We start from the raw sequence: 21,302 nt of genomic DNA on the forward strand, positions 1-21,302 counted from the left end.
AGATAAAGAGAAAGAAGGAAGATACTTTCCATTTTTAAAAAGACCAACACAAAGAGAGGAAGACAGAGTTTCCATTGTCCCTTAATAGTCTCTTTTCCTTAGACCATAATCAAACTCTTTTCCATATCTACCCTCCACTTTCCTTTCTTTACACTGTAATGTGAGGTGCCTGGGTGAGCACTGAGTACATATTTTCTGGGAGTAAAAGAGTATATTTTCCTCCCACAAAATGAATTTTTCTAAGAAGTTTGTTAGCTAATTCTATTATGCCATTTAATCTAATGTGTGTAAGATTAATATTATACCAAACTTACCAATCCCAAAGTCTGTTTAAAAGACTGAGCTTGGTAGAACCAATTTAAATAAGACCAGTAACTTCATCATGACTGTTTTGATTTTAAGTACTAATCATACTTATATGGATATGCTAAATGTCCCAGTATGTACCAAGGGCTCAAATGCAGGCTTAAATTTTAGGAACTTTAAAAATCTGCTTCCAGGATAGCCTCAATTATTTCTATGAACAGAAAAAAAAAAAAGTTGTAGACCCTCCTAGTTACCCAAAGAAACAACTTAAAAAGAAAATGATGTAGAGGGTGAAATACAATACATAATGTTTAAGTGAACTTGTCCAGCTCATCACCCTTCTCAGAATCACCATCCCTTTAAATGTGGAAGTATTCAGGAAAGAAAATGTCTGGCTACCCTATTAACAAGTGCCTATAATCATTTTGGAATTCTACAATGAAAGTGATGCATCTAGATAGCTGTATTGATCAGATTAAAAAATATTTTTCCCAGTAGGGAAAATTAATTCAACAAAAAGTTTAACAAGTGATGGGTCAGTAAAACAAGGATTTCTCAAAAGAAACAAGTGCATTATTACATATATTTTGCAAAATCATCTTAACACACTGAAATTATGAATTATTAATATCAAATTATTAACCTATTTTTACTCAAATGTGTTCAAATGAGATGCAAAGTTCTCAATTATTTAAATTAGCTTTTTTTTTTAAAGATTTTATTTATTTATTCATAGACACACACAGAGAGAGGCAGAGACACAGGTAGAGGGAGAAGCAGGCTCCACGCAGGGAGCCCGACGTGGGACTCAATCCCAGGTCTCCAAGATCACACCCTAGGCTGCAGGCGGCGCCAAACCGCTGTGCCACCAGGGCTCCCCAATAATAAGGCTTTTATCAATAAGATTCACTGTGAAAAGTTCACCTGATATATAGCATTTTTGTTTTTTATTTTATTTATTTACTTTTTTTTTGCATTTTTGTTTTTTATAATTTATAATTTAAAAACTAATTCTCGGATGGAATGACACAAAAACTTGTTTATCTAAGAGCAAGTTTTTCTGGCTTAACAAAAATTTATTTCTAGACAGAGAAAGGAAATTTTAATTCACTGGTTCTCAAAAGTGGGGTTCCTGGTCCAGCAGTATCTATATCACAGGGGAACTTAACAGAAATGCAAATTATTGGTTACCACCATAGACCTGTTAAATCAGGAATTTGGGGGTGGAGCCCAGCAGGCTGTGTTCCAGAAAGTCCTCCAGGTGATTCTGCTGCTGAAATTGGAGACTTCTGCAAGAGAGGTTGCCTGGTCTAAGGCCTTGCAATGATACCAGAGAATGTTTGGCGGTGTGTGTGTTTTAGGTCACTACTCGTAAAACTCCTGCTGCCCTTCTAAGCAACCCTCATGTACCATTGTCTAGTCTGTTTGAATGGTTGGGTGGTTTTCAACTATTCAAAACAGTACATATTGCAAAAACAATTTCACTAGGTTATGTAAGTAATAGTGTAAAGTGCTGTAAAGTGCTTAGTATGTTCCTGTGTGTATGCTATGTGTGCTATGCCTCACACATAAAGGACATTATTTTGACGTAGATCATTATGTTCAAATTATTAGCCTTAGTTCACATTCTCTTCCTGTATAGCAAAACAAATAAAAACACACGAAATATCCTACTTATTATATATTCATAGACATTTAAACCCAACGGGAACTTTAGAGGTTACCTAGTTCAAATTCTTTATTTTATGGATGAAAAAACTGAAGCCCAGAGAGGCTAGACAACAAGTCAAGTCTCTTAGAGGGGCACCGAGTGGCTCAGTCAGTTAAGCAGCTGCTTTCGGCTCAGGTCATGATCCTGGAGTCCTGGGATGGAGCCCATGTCGGGCTCTCTGCTCAGCTGGAAGTCTGCTTCTCTCTCTGCCCCTTCCCCTGCTCCTGTGCTCTGTGATTTCTCTCTCAAGTAAATAAATACAATCTTAAAAAAAAAAAAAAAAAGAAAGTCTCTTAGGAAGTAATAGGCAAAGATTAGAAGCCACAGCTCTCAACTTCTAGACTGCTGTTTTACAGAGGAAGCCCCTCTTGTATTCACTACCACAACAGCAGTACTTGCTCTGGACTTTTCTCCTTTGGCACTACTAATTTTTATTCAGTACTGATCTCTCCTACACTCCCTCATATATGAACTGACACTATTATTCAGAATTGCAAAGCTATTAGGTTCAAAATGTTCTGGGTTATATAAGCTTAGCTATACATAAAGAGAAAATCAATGTAAAAAGTACATGCAGAAGCCACAAATTTATACACTTACTGAAATCTTGATGCTGAATATGAAATAAACAACAGATGCTACACCTGCACAAATTCAAGTTTCTTGTGTACACATAATCGCTTTTTATTTTGTGTTGTGGACTAATATATATGCAAGAAAACAACTTTTAACAATTATTTTATTCTGAAGAATGCCTTTGGGTTAACCGCACCTAGCATATTGGTAATATATGATCTTTGGAACTTCACTAACTAAGCTATACAGCAGTACATGGGAAATAACTTCACATAGAAGAGGGGGAAATTATGTGGGAATAAGAAGAAAACATCTATTTTAATTAGAAAAGTGTCTAGCAACATAATTTTTCATTATTCTCCTTTTTTTATATTGCCTCAAATATTCCTTAGACTTTTATTTTTTAAGATTTTATTTATTGATTCATGAGAGACACAGAGAGAGAGAGAAAGAGAGGCAGAGACATAGGCAGAGGGAAAAGCAGGCTCTCGGTGGGGGGCCTGATGCGGGACTCAATCCCAGGACCCCAGGATCATGCCCTGAGCCAAAGGCAGACACTCAACCACTGAGCTACCCAGGCATCCCAAATATATTCCTTAGACATTGAAAAAATTACAGAAAATATAATTTACAGTAGCATAGCATGAAAACTCAAGTTCTGAACCTTCTAATTATAGCATGGTATGATGTGAATGTATTCTCCCTATTGTATTTCCTTTTTCTCCTACTGTATTTTCATATCATATATTCAAACCTGTTTATTAGCAATGACATTTCTTAGACTAATGCCATCTATTAATGTTGTACATGCTGCTCCTTCCAGAAGTGTAGTTATCCCCAAGGTCAAAACTTCATATGGTATTTTCTACATTACAGGACATGAAAGTGTGCTGTATCCATTATTGGTATGAACAGTTAATTATCCACTCTTGCATGCACCTCCTTAATTGGTCTTCATATTAAGGCTTTAACAGAGGAAGTGGAGGATCAGTGGCTTACATAGAAAAATTGTTACACTGCAAGCTGAGAGCTGAACTAAAATCTCATCCTAACGCATCATTAGAGAAAAAGCCCGAGGTACTGAAAGAACTATCTATGATATTTCCACTTCTGAAATGCTTAAAGAAGTTTTAGATTAATGGCTTTTGATGCTTTTAATGATGTCAAGGATGGGATTTAAGTGCCTTATTAATTTCCTTGATTTGCTGCCAAATATTAAAGGCAATTCAAGATTACTGAGTTAATCTTTCCTGATTATGAAATCCATTATAGGAAGAAAAATACAAAAATCAGAAAAGTAGAAGTGATTTATAAAAATATTAGAATATATTTATAAGAACAGAGTGTTTGTACATGGATTTAAAATTCCTCTGGAAGGATTTGTTATAAGAATATAAGATATCTTTGTATATATTAATATTTAAGCCATTGCTTCATCCTTTAGTTGGACCTCATGTTTTTCATCTTTTAAACTCTTTTTAAACTTCCCAGCCACAGTCACAACACATGATGTGATATAAACCTGAAGTGATTTGTTTAATCTTACTACCCTAATCAGCTAACAAGATCTCTGTCTTCTCAGATCTTAGAGCCTGGAAAAACCCAGTTATTAATTCCGTACTATCTCTTCCCGAAATTCTCTGGTTTGCTGACATGCTAATAAGATTCCAAGAATGTTCTAAAGAAAGCAAAATCACCACTAAAAATGATTGTGTCCTGAACTTACATACTGTATTTTTTTTCCCTCTCTCTGAATTTATTTTCAACTAAAATAAATTCTGTCCTTGAATGTGTGTGCATAACTCCCTGGGCAGGCTATGTTCTCTTATTATCAAATATAAATATTGAAAGCCTTGAAGATTGTTCTTAAACCTAATTCAAATTACCTTTGCCAGCATAACAAATACCCCTGGGTAGGTGGATTAAAAGCTCTAAAAAGATTCTGCTTTTACTTTTTAGCCAAATGGACATGTTTTATTCAGGATCCCCGGACAAAATCCTTATTCAGCTTATCATGTTACCTTTGAGGGTGTGTCTTTCCTTCCTTCACTCCTTTACCCTTTTAGGCCCTTTCTGTTGGCTCCCTGCATTTCCAAAGCTCCCCTTCTGCCTGAGGGAGGAACTACCTCTTTTACCCTCCCAGACTAGAAGCAATGCCCCATCTCCTTCAGGCTCATCACTTCTTTCCCAGGGCAAACATGTCTGATCTTTTGGCTTCATGTGATGGCCCTCCATATAAGGCTGAGATGCCAAGGGGTCTCAGCCTGTCCCTTGCAGCTCTTATTACAGATTCAGTTTTACATTTAACTGTATAATGTTTTAAATTGTTGCTTGTTTCTATCACTTAGCAATACTGAAGTCAGGGATCATGTTTCTTTCCCTATTATTAACCTCAAGCATCTATGTGTCTGCCACAGAATAGGTACACACACTCCAACTGTTGATTAAATGACAATAAATGAATGACTGTCCAAAACAAATCAACGCTGGCAAGGTGGCAAAAGGATTGAACCTATGAGTAAGCCCAAACCATCTTTTTGTGAACTCCACCAGCAGTTAGCGTTTGTACTGAACTAAATTATTATATAGTCTCTGTTTTCCAAAAGCTTTCTGAAAAACTCTGACAAACACACTCACATACACACATATTTGCATGAACACATGAAAATTCACACACACAGGTATCAGTGTTTTGGGTGGTTGAGACTGCTACCCTCAACAGTGATAAATCAGGCTTTAAAAAATAATTTTTCTTATTAAAACTCCCTGAGAGTGAAAGAACTACTGTGCACTATGATCCTGAAGAAAAAATCCAGGTTAAGCAGGATTAGCTATGTCCCAAGTTACTGGAAGAAGATGGTGAAAACTATAGTTCATGGATACAGACAATAGATTTCTGATGATAAATCATATTTCTTTCTGGCAGTCTTTCAAAATATAGTGGAAAAGTATAGCAAGCTTCACTTAAAATGAAGTAGCTACCCTGTCCCTATGAGTTTTAATATGCATTTTTAATTTTTACTATTTTGCTATGTGCTATTTAAAAAAAATAATAAAACCAGGTTTTGCAGACAGAAAACTTAACTCCACATTGGCTATATTGCCCTGAGTGTCTTCTCCAGTCCTTAGTCTTTTCAGATGAAAAATGGGAAGAATGTTAGCAAACTCCACTGAGAAATTAAAAAAAGATTAAATATCGAAAGATTGTAGTCCTGTGCCTATCCACAGAATATGTGTTTCCTTCTCCTCTCTCTTGACCTGCCTACTGGTAAAATTCCAGTGTTCACCCTGGAAGCCTCTAGTTTATCTGGGTATCTGTGTGATACAATTATGCTAACAGTCATTTGTTTTAACTTAAAGAAATTGAATGTAACTTTGAAAAGACAGAGGGTTTTATTTTCCTTTCTCAACAATACAACAGCTTAATGTTTGCATTTGAAACATACATAAAAATACATGCTTGATTGTAAGACCTACCCTTGGATTTTGTGTGAGGCTGTGCTTTCACCAGGAAAAAAATCTTTTTCAAACTTGAAAAAAACAAGTAATACTTTTATGAGATTCTTTACACACACACACATTTTCCCCCTACCATTCTCCCTCCTCCCCAGAACACACCCTTCATTTTTATACTTCCTCAGAAGTGGAGAATGCAGTTGCTCTCAAAAACTCTAAGGAATGTATTAGTATTAAAGCTCCAGTTAAATCTCGCCACTGTTTGGTCACAGGGTTTTTCATTTTGTCCAAAGCTGATTGAAGGTCTTGTAACATGTCTCTGTAGCTGTTTCCATAGTGAGCACCCCAAGTATAGAGAAAATCATAAGCAGGTTTCCACATCATCTATAAAGAAAAAAAATTAGACTGGAGTAGAGCAGAAGTAAAACAGAAGAAAATAGATGCTTTTAAAAAAGAAGTTTTAAAAGCCTTTTAGGATAAAAAAAGGAATACCAATTATATGTAGATTTACTTAATATCATAGAAAACATGCTCTAGTAACTATCACTTCCCTGTTATATCCCCTGTTTCTAAACCTTGCGATTTTTAAAATAATGACTACAAATAGGGCCTCTTTTTTTCTTGATCCATCATCTAAACATTACTCATTGCTTTGATCTGAATATAAAAATTCCTTGCAAAATTTCTGGATGATATTTAGATGTTACTGAGATAAACTTCTCACTCTCTGAGACACTTTTAAGGTAAGGTAATGACTCTTGTAATAGTATCTGTGGTGAGCTTTACAATACCACACATCAGAGAAAGAGCTATATGGTATATTTAATGCTTTAAGTAAGTCATTTTATATGAGCAAGTCTATAAACAAGGAAAAATGTACCTTCATGATCAAGTCAAAAAGAAAGCAAAAATACAGTACTTTAATTTAAAAAGTAATTTAATGAATCACTTTATGACCGAAAGAAAGATCAATATTCAGTACTTCATTATGCTTTCCCTGAGCACCCACCCATACCAATGACATCATTGTTTCCATAGAAATAAATGGACGTCAAAGAGGAACTTCATGTTCAGGCATGTATGTAATGGTAACCTAGGCAACCAGTCTCAGGGAGAATAAAGACAAAGACCAAGCAAATAAGACAAATTGTAGAATAACACACACACACACACACACACACACACACATACACACACAGAAACACATCCAGCTTAAAATAAATTCCCTCTAAGAAAACGACAAAATGAACCATGCACTTATAACTGGAATATTTAGAATCTAAACTTTATTACTTGCTACTAATTTGAGTTCACTAAACTAATTCATTTGTGATTTTATCACTTGCAAAATGCAGGAACACAGACCGTGAGCTCAATATTATGCAAGTTGCCGTCTTAAAGTAGAGCCTCCATTCACAGTAGTAGCACATGAAGTAGGGCCTGGGATATAATTTTTCATCCTGCTTTGATGGCCTCATATACTCTACAATTGAAATTAAAAGAATGAAAGACCTAAATAAAGAGTTCCATTATGTTTCAATTTAATCTACATAAAAGGCTAGGCGTTGAACTCAAAAGATAGTTTGATGTTATTCGTCCAAATTAGCATTCCTGAGAACCCACAAACACTCGTATCTTCATCCCTCTTAAGGAAGCTTGATTCTGCAAGGTACTGAACAGAAAATAATTATCAAAGTTCTACCATGTCCAGGTGGTCATGATGCATTGTCCCAAATGATCCCAGATTTTGGTGGGTAAGCTTTACCCTCTCCAACCTGGCTTATAAAGAACGGTATCTTCCATCACTGATAGACTGTGAATGGGGTGTCCTCTCATATATTTTTCTGAATACTCACTTTGAAACCAAACCTAGTGGTCACCACTAATTGTTCAGCAATGGTGGATGAGTTGAGGCATATTACCAGAGCCTTTTTGCCAGATTCAATCTTGCCTGTGACTGCTTAGATGCAAAGACACACTAAACAAGTAGACTATTCTGTAGTGAGTATATACAAACTCTCTGTAAAAGCTTTTGAGACCTGAGTTCTATATTGCATTCATTTAAAATTCCCTGATGCTCAACTAGCTGGTACGTTATTTTTCAACATGTCATATGTTGTTTAAAATCATGATGTTTATAGCTAAAGGCTTCTAAGATTTTATGCTAAATCCCTTAGTAAGTGAATGATAAAAAGATGTATTTGAAGATATTTTATGATAAATAGCAACTGGGATGTTTTGGTACCAAGATGATGGCATAGTATCACAAAAAACAGATGTTTTCTAAAGAATCGCAGTGGGTAATTTTCAGGTTGTGCACTACTACGTGTGCAGATTCAAAGTAACTTCACAGAGGCAGCCAAAATGGCTCCACTGCTTTTCCTGATAGAAAAACTCTGCATCACATATCTTGCCGCAGCAGCACGGTGGATTGCTATGTATAGAAAAGCCCTGAGGCATATTCAATCAGGCAGCCGTCCCTTGGTGCTGTCTGAAGCAGGAAATACACCCAGGTGATGCAGGAATTGGAAACTACAGATTCAGAAGAAGTCCAATGATACACTTATCTACTCACTTGTGCAGAGAGCCACACAACGCTCTCACATTTGGCAATTTTTACTGATAGAGCATTTCAGTCAGCTCTCGCAATTCAGAGAAATTTCTGAGCCTGAACCCTAAATAAGACATCTGAAAGTATAAAAGGACTCCCCAGGACTACTCTGAATTAGTCAGAAGTGCAAGGAAGGATATTGCCTTAAACTTATTGGGGATTCTCTGGAGTCTAATCCATAAGCTACATAGAAATGGGTACAATAGCTTAGGGCAATGGTAAACATCACGATTTATACTAAAATGAGTATATATTGCATTCCATTTTTGTTTCTCTTTTCAGCAAACTAAACCTGAATATTCCTTCAGTGCAAAACCTGATCTGCTATATAAAACATCATTTATGGCTCTGAATAGAAATGACATAGAAACATTATGGAAGCATAAGTACAATGAATATATTCAAAATACATTGTTGTTCATTAATTAATTATTTCACTTATTAAATCAAGAATATTTGAGTAGCTACCACTACAAATAATTTTGTTACACAAAGGAATAAAATGGTGAATATGGCATGGCTTGATTTTAGAAGCTTATAGCATGGAAGGAAATAGATACTTGCATAAACACTGGCCCGATGCAAGAATAGACAGGATTTGGTCACTACTAACAGTTGTTAAAAACTCAAAAAATTACTTTCATATTTTAATTTAATGTAATAAAAATTATAAAATAAAAATGATAGTTCCATTGACTGAGAAGCATTACAGTGTAATAAAAAGAAAGATTGGTTTTGGTGTCAGAGTCCTGGGTTAACATCTTTAGTTATGTTCCCTGTTGGATGGGTCAATTTGAGTAAATTAATCAAAGTATCTGAGCTTTGAATTTTGCACTCCTTAAAGTATATATAATAATATAGAAAATGAAAATATAGATAATAATTTCCAGGTTTATGTCTAAAGCACTTCTTGAAGGGTCCGGCATACAGTTACATTTAATACTTTTTAATAGGATATGAGTGTGTAGTTTTGGGATGAGAGAAAGGTAAGAAATCTAGTTTTAACCCTACTGCATATGAGGTGAAGGAGGGAGTATCTTTATCTTCAATAAGATATTGGAGTAGAGATATGACCTCCAGGGAACAGTCAAGAGTTTAGCAACACTCATGCTAAGCGATGGTGAAAGCATTAGAGTGGAGGAAAATGCCAAGAAAGAAAATGAAGGGATGAAAAATTTAACCCTTAGTTAAGTCTACAGTTAGGGATTACAACTAAGAAATAGAAGCAATAAAAAGATGAAGAGAAACTGGTGTCAGAGTAATAGAAAATGGAATGGGGTACTTCATGTTGCAGAAGTCAAGGACTGATAGCATCCCAAAAAGGACATTCAGCTCACAGCAGTTTCTCAGAGCCTATTGTTCACATAGCCTTCCAATTCCATGTTCAGTGACATCACATAGAGAGGTTAAAGTCATCAATGTTAGGAGTTGTTATACCATGGAAGCTGGCAAAGTTATACCCTACAGTGTAGGGCTTTTTCTCCCTTGAAGAGTTATTGAACATTTGCCAGCATGCCACTGGCTGAGGACATCTCTTCTCTGTTATCCCCCTCTGCTACCTCTAACATCAAATAATGTGGAAGCATGAAGCAAAACTGAGAAAATCCAGAGATTTGGCAATTAGTAAGTCTTTGGTAACCATGAAGAAGGCAGTTTCAAGTGGCAGGAGGCAAACTGGAGGTATGAGCAGGTGCCAAGGAACTAGAAGCCACAGAAAAAGTGGGTCACATTTGGAATTTCAAAGTTAAAGGAAGAGAGACAAAGTGAGAAGGAGAAGCAGTGGAAAATAAAAGCATTTTTAAAAGGAAAAAATCTGCAAAAACTAGTATTTTATAATTGAAAGGGGAGGTTGGTTTGAATCCTAACTTAGTGACATGAAGAATTTAGTATTGATGAAGATTAAGGAGGTAGCATATATAAAACACTCAAGAAGATAAGTTAACTTACTTCAGGCAGAACACAGAAACATACAAATACTAAAATTATTATGGAGTTAAGATACATAATAGGGCAAATATCAAGAACTATTGAGAAGAAATGGGAGCAAAAGCATAAGCTATAATTATGTCCTTGACAGAAAAGAGAAATATTAAATTTGGGGAACTGTGTTTTAAAATTGTATTTTATTAAGAGAAATAAGCAAATCTCTGTCAGGTATGGTAAATATAACTTTTTCTATATTGAGATTTGCCTTACAAAGCATGACAAAAATCCAGCCTTCATCAATGCATCAGTTGTTGCTGTCTTTTGTGGCATAGCTATATGACATTTGACTCAAATCCTTAAATGTTTACACTTTTATTTCCTCAGCATTTCTTTCTATGTCACTGTACTTCTCTTACTCAGCAAGTGAACATATTCTATTGAAGGCAAAGACACAAAAGGGAACTTGCAAATGTTAATTTAACTACAGACTTTATGAAATTATGTCCAAAAATACTCACTGAAAGCCACAAAGGATTCTCAGCTTTGTAATAATTCAAGAGAAAATGAAGTATTTTTTTTCTGGAAATGTTTGAATGAAAAAAAAAATAAGTAGAATAAACAAATTTCTTTCCAGGATGACCTAAGTCCTCCAAAAGCTGGAAGTGATTGTGGATTGCTTAGGTCTCTTCCAGGTTTATATTATCTTCTATCTCTTCAGTGGTTTGAAATACTTCTTCCACCGAAATAGTTCTTCTGCTTGTGTTCAGTGTTATGATTTAAGGGGTGATATGCAGAATCTCTGCGCTAATGCTTAGACAAATCAAAAGGAAAGCATGCTCCTGAGAGTTTTTGTTGAATTATTCTTAATCACAAAACAAATTCTCTCAGCTTTCTCATCTCAGTCACAATTATTTGACACACAGTTCTCATTCTTACTCCTCTACTCTTATATTTTTTAATATTAACTTTATGATGTTATGGGTTCATCTCTGAATAGGAGCATGAGGCTGTCAAAAGCATAGAGTTGTTAATTTCTCAGAAATGTGTTTTGGTCTCCGTCTATAAGTGGCAGTAGCATCAGTAAGCATTTAACCTATCAAAAGTTAACAGTTTCCAAAGTTCTAGCATTTCTCTAAAAGAATTATGTCTTTGGTTTATCTCCCAGATATTAAAGGACAAAGAAAAAGGTAAAAGAGCAATAAAAGAAGTGGTGAGATGTCAAAAGAAATGAAACAGGAATAGAGATTTAAAAAATAGTTTTCCAAATTTAGAGTGCTTATTCCCAGAAGCCAGTAAGATTCATTAGATAAAGCTCTAGATAATGAAATGCAACATGAATAAAAGCAATTCAGATCTGAGGAAAGCATTCTATGTCTTTTTTTAGCTCATAAAACATGAATTGCATAAAGAATGCAATTGGTTAACTACATTTGGATAATTACATTTTGCCACATTAAAAGATTCATAACCCACCTACTTTCCTCATAAAACTATAGAAGCAATGTTTCATTTTAAGTATAATTAGCTGAAGAAATATTAAGGCAAATTTGCCTTATTAATGATTATTACATGTGTTTTATATTCAGTACATCATTTACAATATCCAAGTGGGCCTTATATCACCTGTAATTGGTAACTATCTAAATATTGTTGAAGATGAAGTTACCATTATTTTCAGAAAAGAAAGGAGGCTAACATATCAAGGGGTCCCTATTCCTTCCAAAGGGAGACGGTACTTGGTTAAAACTTTATGTAAGATTCTCTTGGAAAAGTCTCTTTGGAAATAGCCAGCTCTGTTTCCTCTAGGAATAACCACTTGGAAAATCAGGGGTTAAGCATAAGCCAGAGGATAGAGTACTCATTCCTTGCTAGTGCATCCACCCAGTCTAACATCTTAGGAGAACCTGCTGGACAAGCTGTTGTCACTACCTCACTAACTCATTCACTAACCAGTAAGAGAATTCAGGTCACCTGGCTATAAATCCAGGCTCATTTCATTAAAGTATAGCCACAGATTTGTTTCAATATTAAGAAGTTTTAATAAATGCTGATTTAAATCTTATACTTAGCTGGACTACGGTTTTCTAAAATTCCTGGTTGTTTGTGATCCCTCAAAGTAAGCCTTAATGAAGAAAATCTAAAATCTAAATCAAATATTGGTGTCTCTAAATCCATTTTAAGATACCCTTATAATATTTAATGATTATTATTATTTCTACTTGATTTTCAGATGTAACAAGATACATAATGTAGGATTAAAGCAAAGATCATAAGAATACAGTGTGCTACCCCATGAATTTCACTATGATGTCATTTTTTTCTTTATCCCATCATTTCAAAAAATTGAGTATCTTTTTGGAATTAAAGATGGTAGCAAGAAGCATTATAGTATTATACAAAACAGACTATGGTATCTAAATATTATGTCACTGTGTCAAATCTCTAGTGCAAACAATGAAGAGTTCAGAAATTATTCTACACTTTTTGCTACTGGCAGGGAAATTTCCATATAATACTTTCCCATTTTTAAAGAAATTATAAATATAGCTCTTACTCTAAAAGCCCAGCAAACTATACATTTAAGTACCATGGCTAGACCTGGACAATGCCATACCTGTAAGCAGAATCCAGGACTTACTGTGTGAGCCAGAAAACCATAAGAGTTCAAGGACATTCTTTTTATCTTTTGCAAGAGATATTTTCCAAGGAAAATGAAATGTTGTTAAACCATAAAAAAAAAAAAGCTGACCAGCCAAGATTTTTTTCTCATTTTTTCCATGCATTACCATTCTGCCATTTTCTCAGAAGAGAAACCTTGAAATCATTGCTGACTTTTCCCTTACCTACATTCTTTCTATAGTTACACTCAGTTATATTACTAAAAAATTACTATACTTTATTTCCTTTTCCAAAGTCATTCAATGTCACACAGTTGTCAAATTTATCTCTTCCTCTTAGTAATGTATATTTCACATACATTATTTCATTTAATCCTCCAAGTATCCAATAAGCAAGAAAGTATTTTTCACCTCATTTTGCAATTAAAAAAAATTATTCCTGGAAAAGTCAAGTAACTTGCTTAAGGTCATAGGGCTAGTAGATGATAGAGTTGGAACAGGAATCTAGACAAGGAAGCATAACCACTATGCTCTGGCAGTCATTAAAGGCTCTCTCTACCGACTTCAAAACACATGTATCTCTGACCAAATCTCCCAGTAATTACTAAAATGCTCTTCCCTCCAGCCCACATATTGTCTTCAGTAGTCTCTAGAAGTCATTGGTATCAAAAAGTACTGAAACGCCCTTCCAATCCTCTCCAATTATTCAAATACTATCCATCCCTCAGAACTAGGATGTGTCTTCTGACAGCTCCTCCCACTTGACCTTTTATTAGTTAATTCTGAAAGGACTTATCAATTGTGCATATGGATAGAACTGTGTCAAAACATACCTGGGTCTGGATCACAGTTCTATATTTAATAACCATGTAATTCTGGATAATTTAAATGCATTCACCCTTAGCATACTGTGAAAACTGAATAGCTACAATGTTTTCCTCACAGAGTTTGTTAAAATAAATGAGATAGAGTAAATAAAATGCTCATAATGATTAGCTGACACACACAGTAAACATGCAATAAATTGCAAACCTATTGCTATTCTCATTTTCACTTATTTCAGTATCTAATCATATACTTCCTTAAAATATAGCAACTCAAATCTTGGGGTGGCTGTGTAGCTGTCAGTTTAGCAAGTAACTCTTGATTTTGGTTCAGGTCATGACCCCGGCATCATGAAATTGAGCCCCATGTTGGGTTCTGTGCAGGGTGTGGAACCTACTTAGGATTCTCTCTCTCCCTCTTCCTATACCCCCTACCCCTTCTTAAAAAAAAAAAAAAACAACAACAACAACAGTTTATCTCAATTCCCAGGCCAAATAAAACTTGGCCTTAGGGAGAAAAAAAACAAACACATTTTTCATTCTGCTTGTGATTTTTGTAGCTCTTAATGCTCTAATGCTAAGAACTGATAGTCCTAGTAAACGTGTTAAATGTATAGACGAATTAAATACTGAGAATAAGGATTCAGAGGAAAGATACTAAATAAGTAGGAAGAATTCCATATAGAATTTTAATTAATGTATAAAAGCAAATAAAATTAGCTGTTTGAGGAATACCTACTTGTCATTTTAAATCTAGACCTAAAATAAAATGCTTGGGACACTATAGCTGCTGGTCAAAAATGAGGAGGGGCAAATTTATGTCTAGAAGATAAAACAAGGAATCAGATCCTCATTGATTGAGTGTGGACTACAAAAAGACTTATAAACACACCATACCAGTCATAAGTCTATAGGGAGAGTAGCTTCTGATATAAAAATATATTACAATTAGTAATATTGACTTCCTTAGGTTTCCACAGTCAAGGTGGCCCATTCTGGCAGGACAGTTAAAAAATCAGCATTGACAGACCTACTTGTGCCTGTGGTTGAGGTGGAGCCCAGTGGGATAGAAGGTCATTTAATAAGAAGTGACCTTTTAGTGTCCTTCATAAGTAAGTGCCCTTACTGAATAAGATGGAGAGAGCATAGTCTTTTTTGTTAGGCAAAAGCCAATGGAAGATAGTGGCTATCTATTTGTCATATATACTATTAATCCACAGAAGGATAGGTAAAGAATATCCAATTTAGACCTGAGAATATCTTAGCCCTAAAATCTCCAGCATTTCCTCTTGTAAAATCCAAATTTTTTAAATGAGCTACTTTACTAATATTTTGTTGATTCTGTTTTCTGAATTAAAGCTCTAAATAATAAATAAATAAATAAATAAATAAATAAATAAATAAATAAATATCTTCAGGAAAACTCCAACCAATTTTCATTAAATTTCACATGAAAACCTTGGCAATGATTAAACATCTTTGTATAGCATAAATGTATTTTCTTTCAAAAGAAATACTCTGACAAACGTATTTCCCTTAAAAACAGATTCCAAGTTTTGTAGCTTTGCTTTTATGTAGGAAATGCTATTTCATTAGAAAAGTTGAGTAACATTTCTTATAACTTAGGGAGATGGTTAGTTTAAAAAGTGACATTCTCAGAAATTTCCAGAGAGAAGCTTTTTTTTTTTTAACTTTATAAAAGAATAAGAAATGGCCAAAAGTACTCAAGAAAAATTTGATACTATTACTAATCTCTTCTTTAACTGGATTGAAGCTGAATAAAAAATGCTAAGTGAAATTTTGGTAGTATCATGTGATAGCTTGAAAAAGGAAAAGAAAGAGTGAAAGGAGCCCCTTACCACCCTTCCCCCCAGTCCTGACCACACCTCCTGGTTCTGCCACTCCACAGCACAGTGGATTTGGTGTGGGTGGGCAGAGTATAATAGTTAAAGTACAAGGACTCTAAGATCAAAGCCCATGCTTCAAACCTGGGTCCATGAATTTCTAGCTATAGGTGTTTAAGCAAGTTACTTAACCTCTATATATTAGTATTAGTATCCACCCCAGAAGTTTTTGTTGAAAGTATTAAATAAAGGTAATTTTTGTGATGCTCTTGGAATAGTGCCTGGCCCAGAATAAGCGCCAGATAACTGTCTTTAAGACAGAATAAAAATAGAACAAAAGGAAAAGGGAGAAATTGAAAAAGAAGGAAAATGAGTGAAAGAGCCCCATTGTAGACATTGGCACACATAGAGAGGAACTGTTGGAAAGTGTGCCCTCTGAAGAAGTGAGATAAAGGAAATGGAAGCCACATGGGAACCGCCAGGCCTCGTTATCTCCCTTCCCTGATGCTGGTTCCTTCCCTCTGCATGTCCTACCCAGAACTAGTATCAGTGTGGTTTGAAATAATTTTTTGACTTGTATATTGATCATATTTAAAAATCAACTCCTTCCTGAGAGAAAAAAAATTGTACAATTGGATTTTTTTTCAAGGGAATGAAAATTAGTATACATCTACCCTTTGGTTTAAGTGGTCTAAGAGGTAAAGACTCCCATAGATTATTTGGAATGGCTTTAGGCCCATAGACCATGCATAATTTTCCAAGCATTTAATAACACAGTTCAGAGTGGTGTTTGTTAGCCTTAGCCACAGTAAATTGAATGATAACCTCTAGAAGGACACCTAGGGATTTTCCTCCCTGCTTCTGAGTATTTTATCAAACTCAGACATAGACTTAGTCCTTTGTGATTTGGACTGTGCAAAAGTGAATAATGGACAAGTAGGCTGTTTGTTGGCTTCCATCAAGATTTGGAGGAAGACAAAATATAAACAATCACAATTAGAGAGGTTAGATGCTTAACAAACCTGAGAGAATAAATAACGCTCTGATAAATAATTCTCAAGAAAACATTTTTTAAAATAAGGCCTTACTAAGAAAAAAAGTCTAGCTTTCAATTAGGCAACTTTATAAAATAATTATTTTTAAAGTAGTTTTAGATTCACTGCAAAATTGAGAGGAAAGTACAGAGATTTTCCATATATCTCCCACTTGCACATATGCATAGCCTACCCCATCAGCTTCCACCTGAGGGGTACACTTGTTACAGTTGATGAATCTACAATGATACATTATAAGTACCTAAAGTCTCCTTGGGTGGAGTTGGTGTTATATATATACTGTGGGTTTAGACAAATGTATAATGATATACATCCATCACTATGATATCATATTGACTATTTTCACTGCCCTAAACATCCTCTATGCTCTGCCTATTTATATCTCCCTCCCGGTAGCTGGCAACCACTGATCTCTTTACTATGTCCATAGTTTTACCTTTTCCAGAATGTCATATATTTGGTATCATATAGTGTGAAACTTTTTTCAGATTGGCTTCTTTCACTTAGTAATAGACATTTAAAATTCCTCCATGTCTTTTCATGGGTTGGTAGATCATTTCTTTCTAGCATTGAATACTATTCCATTATCTGGATGCACCAGTGTATTTATCCATATACTTGCAGAAGGACATCTTGTGTGGACAAAAGTTTTTAACTCTTTTGGGCAAATACCAAGGAGTGTTATTGAGAGATCATATGCTAAGAGTATACTTTGTTTGTAAGAAATAGCCAAAGTGCTTTCCAATATGGCTGTACCATTTTGCATTCCACTAGCAATGAATGAGGGTTCTTATTATTCCACATCCTTGACAGCATTCTGTGTCATCAATGTTCTGGGTTTTGGCCATTCTGACAGGTGGTGGTATCTCTTTTTTTTTTTTTTTTTTAAGATTTTATTTGTTTATTCATGAGAGACACACAGAGAGAGAGAGAGCCAAAGACACAGGCAGAGGGAGAAGCAGGCTCCATGCGGGGAGCCCTACGGGAGACTCGATCCCAGGACTCCGGGACCATGACCCGAGCCAAAGACAGACACTAAACCGCTGAGCCACCCAGGCATCCCAGGAGGTGGTATCACAATTAGACATCTTTTTAATCAATTTCTTTGAAATATCAGAAGAGTATATCCCAGCATAATGTCTTTTTTCCCTTCTTAAAGGCCTGTTATCTTTAGCTCATTCAGCAAAAAACTGATTTGTAGACTGTAATGTCCTTTTTAGTGTATGGGGTTAAATATAGTCTATAAGGGGGAAGTAGACTATATGGGAGAAATAAGTCCTGGATGCTCCTGGCTAAAGAGTCTGTTGAGTGGAGGTCTTGATTGGACACCCAGGTTCTAGGAACCCTGAAGCTTCCACTGCAGCTGCTTGGATTCAACTGACTTGATTTGACTCTTCAAGCTTCATGGAAAGGTTGTCTTGTTTTGCCCATCTAGCTGGCATAGTTGCTTCAAAATCAGAAAATTTTCTCAAGAAATTAAAACCCAGCTCTATGTCCAAATAGGAAGTGGGGAATATAGCTTCCAAATCATCCTTTAATCAAAGAAATGACTTTTTCTTAACTGAAATATCTTGAAAATGCTTTCACTCATGTGAGAGAAAGCTACAGGACATTTTATATGTGCTCGTCACCGGAATAGTTTCATTTAAGTCAATAAAAATGGACTCTCTTTATGGTAAATAGAGAAAATATTTATCTAACTTAGGCGTAACAGTTTACATTTGTTTTAATATCAATAAAAACAACATTTGCATGGCAAATATTTACTTTATACCAAGTGTTGTTATTCTGTATTTGATGTCTATAGTTCTTACTGTATACAAAATTGTGAAGGAGGCAATGAAACTCTTAGATATTTCTGGCTCTCATTACCAGTTACCCCGCACTATCTACCTCCTTAATGCTTGTCACCAAACATTATTTATCACAAATGACTAAGTCTATGACTGAAGACTGATAAATACTTACTATTATGTCCTGTTCCTTTATTCTGATTTGGCCCCATTTCCTCCCTTCAAAGTTTATCTCTTCTCTGCCTCAAGTTCTTATAGCCCTGCCTACTGATTGACTAGATATCCAATTTGGTCCATTTATTTGAGCAAAGATCATGTTAATATGCAATCCAGTAGGAGAAACATCAATATATTTTAAAGGTTCTTGATGCCTTTAAAGAGCGATGTGTGTATTCAGATAATGTTGATGGTTATGGGTGCAGTGACTTCAGTTAGTGGATCCTCTAGGACACTCCCTTATTTAATCTCTGTATGTAGTATAGGTTTGATCACATTTGATTTACTTGGTCTGTAATTTTTTTACTATTTAATTAGACAAACAAATCTTACCTCAACAGCAACATCTCCAGCTTTTCCTCGGTGAGGAATTTCATATGCCTCCATCTGTTGCTTTGTGAGTCGTACTAACTTTTCAGCTAGTTCCCTCCAGCCTTTTCCAAGCTTGACAGCTGAAGTCAGAATAGCAGCCTCTTGGATGAGATGTGCTACTAACCCTTGGCAATCCATCTTCAGCAGAGCCTGCAGCAACAATTACATATCATAGTTAAAATCAACTAATTTGGGCTTTCTCTTGTAAGTTAAAATTTTCATTATATTTTCTAGAAACTGGCAACCTCTTTCTCACCACATATATATTTGAGGTTTCTAAATTCAAAAAGCTGATTTACTTTTAAACAAATCCAACCAGCAAAGTACAGAGGATATGACTAGACCAAAATTAGGGGAGATTTAAGCCCAACTCTCTGACTAATTATAGGGCCCTGGGTAGGCTACTCAACTAATAATGTTTCTTAATGTACTAATTGGAAAAGGAGGAAGTTGAACTAGACACTTCCAAAGATACCCTGAGATTCTGAAAGTCTATAATTTATCAACCCAGGGATGATTATTCACCCTACAAAAAATAATTCCTTTCCTTACCAGAGAATTGGCTACAGGATTTCTCTAAAGAATAAGCACACTAGTGCTGGTAAATATTATTCTACTTTTCATCCTAATGTGATCTAAAACTTCCCAGAATAGTTCCTCTTGCATAAAAATGAGATACTTCTACGACTCTGAACAAAGCTATTGATATTTATGACCTTAGAAAATTAACTCTCTCCCTTCACCATCAGTGTAATTGCGTTAAATAGAAACCACAGAGTATTAAAGATAAAAAACTTAGTCTTCAGCAATGCAAAATGGAAAACCATCAATTTTTCCCTCCTTTCTCTCTTTCCTTCCTTTCCCTCTTTCTCTTCCTTCTTTAGTTAGGCCTCTGAGCTTTGTCAATCACCATGTATATTTCAAGCAAATCTATGAGTTTCCTTTTGCCTTGAATATATTTTTAAAACATGGCATTAGGTCTATCTATATCTCTTCCCTGTTCATACAAGCAAATAAACAGGTATGGTAGTGCCTTGTCACTTAACAGCACTTAAAAGCTTTATGTATCACTACGAAACAATAAGTAAAAATGAATGGCCAAAGGGAACTAGTAAAGTCCATAGAGTATTCATTCCTATAAGAACATTAGAAAGACCACCCATGGTTTTTATACACCGACTGTACTGGTCCTTAATTTTATGGTGAGGAGTTATGAACTAAGGAAAAAGCAGCATAGAGCCAGCAGGCCCCTGAAGGTGCTTTTAGTAAATCGTGGAATACTTTTAACAATGCTTATTCCAGATTGCTGTTTTATGGAAAAGAAACCTGCACTTGGAGTTACAAAATCTGAGTTTAAAATTCAATTCCACAAAGGACTTTAGATAAATCACAAAACATCTCTGTCTAATGATTTTTTAAAGTGGATACAGAGGTAATACCATCTTCTCTAGCTGCCTATCTTTGTGAAAATTGAATCAGATATTCAAGCGCTTTAGGAAATGTCAAGTGTCAAATATATAAGGACAACCAGTCTCAATGTCTAGATAGGACTACTTTTTGAACCCACTATCTTTTTTTTTTTTTTTTAAATTTTTATTTATTTATGATAGTCACACAGAGAGAGAGAGAGGCATAGACACAGGCAGAGGGAGAAGCAGGCTCCATGCACCGGGAGCCCGACGTGGGATTCGATCCCAGGTCTCCAGGATCGCGCCCTGGGCCAAAGGCAGGCGCCAAACCGCTGCGCCACCCAGGGTTCCCTGAACCCACTATCTTTATTAGTTCCCTTCCAGCACTCCAAATTAATATATAGTTCAACAAAAAATGTACTTATTGTGCAAATAAAGTTTCAAGAGATGGTCTCTCTATACTCCACACTTCATCATCTTCTGGTCATATAACCAGGCCAAGCCCCTTCCACACAGGAATCCTGAAGCTTCCACTGAGGCACAGTAAGAGTTTTTAGGAACTATTCCCTTGAATGTGTTCTCCAT

General features: G+C 35.4%; 1 protein-coding gene across 5 annotated transcripts in view; it reads right to left on the reverse strand.

Annotated features, from left to right (window-relative positions):
* Nucleotides 1–5,963: 5,963 nt before the first annotated feature.
* MACC1 (MET transcriptional regulator MACC1) overlaps nt 5,964–21,302 on the reverse strand; it is an 82,038-nt gene continuing 66,699 nt past the window's right edge. For 4 of the 5 annotated variants that reach the window (XM_038557061.1, XM_038557062.1, XM_038557063.1 and 1 more), the window contains 2 exons: nt 19,270–19,458; nt 5,964–6,433 (listed from right to left, as the gene is read on the reverse strand). In XM_038557061.1, the coding sequence (XP_038412989.1) occupies nt 6,221–6,433; nt 19,270–19,458 (402 nt within the window). In that variant the 3' untranslated portion in view covers nt 5,964–6,220. Of the gene's footprint in view, nt 6,434–7,414; nt 7,533–19,269; nt 19,459–21,302 lie in introns of all 5 variants that reach the window. The other variant, XR_005369519.1, reaches the window with a different exon arrangement.

This window comes from Canis lupus, chromosome 14 (assembly GCF_011100685.1).
Source record: "Canis lupus familiaris isolate Mischka breed German Shepherd chromosome 14, alternate assembly UU_Cfam_GSD_1.0, whole genome shotgun sequence".
Classification (NCBI taxonomy): domain Eukaryota; kingdom Metazoa; phylum Chordata; class Mammalia; order Carnivora; family Canidae; genus Canis; species Canis lupus.